This window comes from Branchiostoma floridae, chromosome 18, assembly GCF_000003815.2.
Source record: "Branchiostoma floridae strain S238N-H82 chromosome 18, Bfl_VNyyK, whole genome shotgun sequence".
In the NCBI taxonomy this organism is placed as follows: domain Eukaryota; kingdom Metazoa; phylum Chordata; class Leptocardii; order Amphioxiformes; family Branchiostomatidae; genus Branchiostoma; species Branchiostoma floridae.
This window is the reverse complement of record NC_049996.1, coordinates 16080736-16087448: the sequence shown is the minus strand read 5'-3', so window position 1 is coordinate 16087448 and position 6713 is coordinate 16080736. Positions and strand designations below refer to the sequence as shown.

The following is a 6713-nucleotide window of genomic DNA, read 5'->3' as shown; positions in this document are numbered from 1 at the left end:
AGATCTGAATGAAACCAAGGTAAAATCTTTAATAAAACAAAACAAAACTCGAAGTTGGAAGGTGAATAACAAAGAGAAAAGGTTTATTGTAAATTCTTGCCCGAGGGCTAGTGACATAAAATGCTCAGCAATGGTAAACAGCAACTACTATCTTAAGTCTAATGCTAAAATACAATTTATTGGGTTTGACTCCTTTTTCTGAGACAGTGGAAGAAGAAGGATCGCACCCTTTCTGATTGTGTGTGGGTTTCTCTGATGTTGTAATAGCAGAACTGTTGGTTACGTCAAAGCGGGGTTCGGAGACACCCAAACGTTTTTTTTACTCGCCTTGTCTATTCTTCAAACAACTGGCCGATGACCATGTCAATCATGTTGTTAGAATTGACGTAAAACATCTATTATCACGAAAAGCCCAGTTATCCTCCTTCCCTTCGCGCCAAAACCCTGTGACCCGCTGGGTGACGTCATGAGGTAAACACGGTGACGTCACCGTTCAGCTAGAAGGAAGGTACCGCAGCAACACGCACCCAATCCCGAATATTTAAACCTATTACAGCTAGATATTACAGTATATCTCTCTACTACTGGCCATATATTATATTATCTATTAAAGATTAAATCATAATAATGCATTTTGTCATACATGGTGTTTAATATTTTTATCTCAGTTAAACTACTAATTTGTAGCGTTTTTGACAGCATCAGACCTGGGATTTTAGCAGAACATATAACCCAAAAACATCCCGGCAAAACTGCGGGATTTTGTGCGTTTTTGAGGAAGATCGCGTCTCTGGGAATGTTGTGGAAGTGAGGGAGATGTTTTCCCACCCTTAGGATGCCTGGATGTGCGCCTGTGTCGCCGTTCTGTGTGGATATATGGCTAGTTTTTCGGGCCTCTACCGCGGCTCGATTTCTCCATGTTTGTTTGCACTGATCGAGACAAGCCAACCTTAATAGTGCTCGTTCCAGACCATCTTGCCGCCCTGTGCGTGTGTGGGACCCGTCCTACCGTCCCGAGAGTGCGTGGGACCCTTCCTGCGGCGCTGTACGTGTGTGTGGCCCGTCTACAGGACCGCGAACCTGCGCTGTAAACGCGGGACTGTAGCGCACTGCACTGTGGATATTACCTGCGGATATTTACTCTTGTCAGGTAAGTGTGCAATACTGGTTTTTACTGTGATCACAAATGCATTCAAACGCCTCTAGCAAATAAATACAAACAAACAAACAACCCTCCCACAGCCCCAAACCTCCCCGTTATAGCCATTATTCTGTACATTTTTTAATTCTCCTTAAAGCCCCTACAAGATTCAGACCATCCACCATTTTTGTAGTTTAAAGATGGCGGATGTTCCGAGGACAGTTCAGGCCCCGAACCGCCTCCACAGCTCGGTTTTACCTCCATTTCAGACCACCAAACCTCCGTAGGTCGCCTTCCCCTTCCCCGATTCGCGTTAGCCCGCCATATCAGTAGTTTTTCCTGGGCTTACAGAAGAGAAAAACCGTCCCTCCCCCTCCCCCTTAAGGCCAGTGCCAGGTACCATAATAAACACGCCATAATTTGCGGTCGGTTGGCGTAAGAGTTCCTTACAGCGTTTCTCAGTTTTTCCTGTGTATGTTTTCCGGCTGGATTGGGTACTATGTTTGCGGGAGGGTTAGCTCTGTCAGTCTAAGGTTGGGTTAAAGCCTTGTAGAGCTGTTTTGTACGTGAGTTAAGGGTGCATTTTGAGTCGGGTTTACAGGCAGGTGGGGTGGGGGGCGTTCACATTCCAGCCCGAGCAGCGTCACTGGAGCGGCACAAAACAAAAGGTGCGGCGGAGCCTGAAGCCGGGAGGGCCGAGATCAAAGCAAGGCTCCGCCCGGGGAGGTTTTTACGGGCTCGGGAACGCACAGGACTGGCTCTGGACCGCACATCATCCTGTTAAATACATGCATGCATAGCACATCCTGTTAAAACTGTCCCACAAACATACAGAATTGGCTAACCTTAACCAAGGAGTTGATTTTGTTAAAACTGTCCCACAAACGTACAGAGCTGGTTCCTGACCGCACATCATCTTGTTAAAACTGTCACACAAACATACAGAATGGCTAACCATAGCACACCATTCTGTTATTGTGTTAAAACTGACTCCCACAAACGTACAGAACTAGTTCCTAATACCCCTGTCACATTTGGCGAAAATCGATCGGACGACGATTCTGCGGCAATCGCCCGATCCTGGCTTATAATAATAACTTTATTGCACAACAATTGTACAAGGTACAAAGTATGGCATGTGACGGACGGTTTTTAGGTGAAAAATATGCGCAACCCTCTGTCGATCTTAAATATGGCCGATCTTCCATCAATACGCCCGAAGATCGTGGATAATGTGACAGGAGTATAACTTGAACTTCACTATAAGCACATCATTCTGTTAAAACTGTCCCACAAAGGTACAGAACTGGTTCCTAAACATACCATCCTGCTAAAACTGTTCCATAGACATACAGAATTGGCTAATCATAGCACACCATTCTGTTATTGTGTAAAAACTGTGTCACAAACATTCCATCCTGTTAAAACTGTGCCACAAACATACAGAATTGGCTAACCATACTGTATATAGCACACCATTCTGTTATCAACTTATTGTGTTAAAACTGTCCCACAAACGTACCATCCTGTTGAAACTGTCCCATAAAAAAAAACATACAAAATTGGCTAACCATAGCACACCATTCTGTTATTATCATTATGTTAAAACTGTGTCACAAACGTATGGAACTGGCTCCTAAGCACACACCATTCTGTTAAAACTGTCCCACAAACGTACAGAGTCTGTTGATTACATTTTTGTAGAGTCAGAGCAGTAGGCATCAGGACCTGTCAGTTTAACTGAAGTTTATAGTACAATTTGCTAAACTTTCTGCCAACACAAAAGTGTACACGGATCAAACTTTAACCACTACTGTTGCCTTCTTCAGGATCAATACTGATGACTGATCACTTTAGAACATTAAGTCAAGATAGTTATGAACACTTGGTGAAATTAACACATGACTTTGTGAATACGTGTCGAACGCCCACCGTCTCTGTTCAGTGATGGCTGGAGTGCCCTGACCTGATATACTATGAATACAATTTAGTTCTCAGGGATTTAATTTCGTGGTAGCGGAAAAAAGGACCGTCCGTGATGGTTTTAAGTTAGCAGTAGTGCCGTGCACTGTGGTCTCTTACTTACAGTTCAAATGTTCACGGTGGTTTTAAGTTTGTGGCGAATTGGCAATGTGAAAACTGCAAGCATAAAACCACTGCAAATAGTTCTGCATATACAGTATATGGCCTCCCTTAAGTTATACACCATAAAAAGTAGTCATGTTCAGTGTCAAGTATTTTGACTTTGTCACGACGTTCCAAAACGACGGTTTTGTTTTTGTTTGTTTTTTTGCACACCCAGTAAACTGCCTTAAGGTATAACACACCAGGTTTCTACTGAACAGTCTTATTTGACCCTCTCACACCGGGAAGGTCCCCTACTCTTTTCGACAAGTGCGGTGGGTTCTGTAACGTGCTTGAGTTGTGGCTCTCTTCAAACACAGGACCTCCATTATCCGAGGGACGGCCCCTAACTGAAGCTAGGTACTTATTTTCACCTGAGTGAAGTGAGGAAAGTCGTGTAAGTGCCTTTCCCAAGGGCACAAGATCTGTGGCACGTCATCGGATTCGAACCCAGAACGTCTGGGTTGTGAACCGAACACCCCGCCGATTGCACCACACGGTGAGATTGTGTGGCACACAGATAAGCTTCCATGTTAACTGAAGTTTGTCGATGTTTGTCTCCCCACAGGTCTAAACAGGTCTGAAGATTGATGAGCGACACAACAGACAGCCATCACCATTACCATGGGTCAGTATAGAACTTTTATCGTCACCATGATACATTTGTATATTTGTCCTATTTGTTCTTCTCCTTTTCCGAATTGTTAAATAAAATGTTGCCATGGACAGTACTGTGAGTCTCTATGTGGGAAAACCTCTGACATAGTATTTATTATCCATACTTATTTCTTTTGTTTAATTGACAAGGTATGGCATAGAGGTTTACTGCATAAACTTGCCAGCTATGGCATCTGCGGCAAGATTCTAGCAACAATAAAATCCTTCCTGTTCTGCAGATCTCTGAAGGTCATTATAAATGGTCAAAAATCAGAATGTCATAGCATCAATGCTGGAGTACCGCAAGGATCCATCCTCGGTCCAACATTATTTTTAATCTACATAAATGATCTGCCTGATCATATACTGAGATCATTTGTCGACATATATGCTGATGACACTTCAGTATTTGGCCACACATCCAAGAGATGTAATGACCGCTCCCTTGCAGCTAATCTCTCTGCTGACCTTGATCATACAGTTCAATGGGGCAAAACGTGGCTTGTGACCTTCAACCCTTCAAAAACAAACCTTCTTTCGTACCATCATAAAAGATCCGATCCGAACCTGCCACCGGTCCAAATGGGTGGGACTCTACTAAAAGAAGCCCCATGCTTTGAGCGACTCTTGGGCCTAAAATTTACACCTGATCTTAAGTGGAATTGTTACATTCAATCCGTTGCCAAGGAAGCTGGGAAAATGGTGGGCTCTTTGTACCGAACCAGAAAATATCTTACCCCCTCTGCTATTCTTTATCTATATAAGACACAGATAAGGCCCAAAATGGAATATTGTTGTCACATTTGGGCTGGAGCCTCCCAGAACTCCCTGACCTGCCTCAATAGAGTACAAAAACGGTTAAGGAACATTGTTGGCAGCGACTTATTCGCCACACTACAACCATTGGCCCAAAGGCGTGATGTAGCTAGCCTAGCACTTTTCTATCGGTACTTCCATGGTAAATGCTCGGCAGAACTTCATTCACTTGTGCCCTCAATACGAACCTTCACAGCAAGAACCCGTTTAGCCACTTCCACGGAAACAAATCATCCTTTTTTCCTACACAATCCACCTAACAGGAGGAAGTTCCACGCTCAGAGCTTTTTTCCTAGAACAACATCGCTATGGAATAAGCTTCCACGGACTTGCTTCCCCACAGGGTACAGCCTGAAACTGTTTAAATTAAGGGTAAACAAACATCTCTCTTCACAATTCAGTAATGTAACCCAAAACGCTTGAGTGGCTCCATGAGCCTTGTTTTGCGGTGACCTCTAAGTAAATAAAAAAAAAAAAAATAAAAAATTTATATAAATGGTAACAAGTTCTTAAAGGGAAGAAACCTCTGGCCTCCCTTGCACTTTTATGTTCTTTTATATTTCATTGTCATGTATTTATTGTTTTCTTTAAGTGTAAAACAAATATTAAAAGTGTGCTGTTGTGTCTGTTGCAGATGAAAAAGAGGCTTTGAACTCCATCAAGAATGACCTGGCTGCCGGCATGAAGCAGTCGGCCTGGCACAAGTCGCATTCCAGCTCCAAATCCTCCTCACAGACTGATGTCAGGGTCAAGTTCGAGTTCCAGGGGGAGAAAAGGTACCGCTCTTGTTTGTTTCACTGGCTTGTTTGAAGCTGGTGTGTTACGCTGAAGGGCGGATATACCGGCTATATCGATACAGATACAGATACACTGGGCAAAACAATTTGCCATATGGCACTTTTTAGTGTGTCTCAGGAGGGAAACCTTGTTCAAAATTCATATGCATCATCTCAGTCAAAGTTACAAGATAAGTACTAAAAATGTTGGACAAAATTCTTTGTAGCAAAACCAAAGAACAACAATATATACGTAACATCATACTACCAAATAAGTGAGACAATGATGAAACCTTAACAGACCTTTGCTTCCACCATCATTTCAAAACCTTAGGTTAGACACATGTAAGAAACATATACATGTCGTCATGAGACTTGAGAGAAGCTGTTTTATTTATTTGTTTGTTGTTTTTTCCTCACCCCAGAATAATCCAGGTCCCCCGACCAGTCAACTTCCAGGATTTACAAAATAAAGTGAAGACGGCGTACGGGCAGCTACTCACCATGTTCTACACTAACACTGAGGTAAGAACAAACAAACAAACAAACAAACATGTTCTACACTAACACTGAGGTAAGAACAAACAAACAAACAAACAAACATGTTCTACACTAACACTGAGGTAAGAACAAACAAACAAACAAACAAACATGTTCTACACGAACACTGAGGTAAGAACGAGCAAACAAACAAACAAACATGTTCTACACTAACACTGAGGTAAGAACGAGCAAACAAACAAACAAACATGTTCTACACTAACACTGAGGTAAGAACAAACAAACAAACAAACAAACATGTTCTACACTAACACTGATGTAAGAACAAACAAACAAACAAACAAACATGTTCTACACTAACACTGAGGTAAGAACGAGCAAACAAACAAACAAACATGTTCTACACTAACACTGAGGTAAGAACAAACAAACAAACAAACAAACATGTTCTACACGAACACTGAGGTAAGAACGAGCAAACAAACAAACAAACATGTTCTACACTAACACTGAGGTAAGAACAAACAAACAAACAAACAAACATGTTTTACACTGAGGTAAGAGTGAACACATGTTATACACAACATTGATGTTAAAACAAACAAAACATACTCTTTAACCACCCTAAAATGTAGGAACAATCAAGCAAACAAAAAAATATGTTTTGCACTGCAGAAAACAAAAATTTCAACCATTAA

At 42.1% G+C, this 6713-nt stretch overlaps 1 protein-coding gene across 3 annotated transcripts in view; it reads left to right on the top strand.

The window, feature by feature from the left end:
• Positions 1–677: 677 nt before the first annotated feature.
• Positions 678–6713, top strand: part of LOC118405651 (mitogen-activated protein kinase kinase kinase 2-like) — a gene marked incomplete in the record, with an annotated part of 22541 nt that continues 16505 nt past the window's right edge. For 2 of the 3 annotated variants that reach the window (XM_035805225.1, XM_035805224.1), the window contains 4 exon segments: positions 679–1150; positions 3834–3893; positions 5373–5514; positions 5940–6039. In XM_035805225.1, the coding sequence (XP_035661118.1) occupies positions 3890–3893; positions 5373–5514; positions 5940–6039 (246 nt within the window). 3 annotated transcript variants of the gene reach the window in all.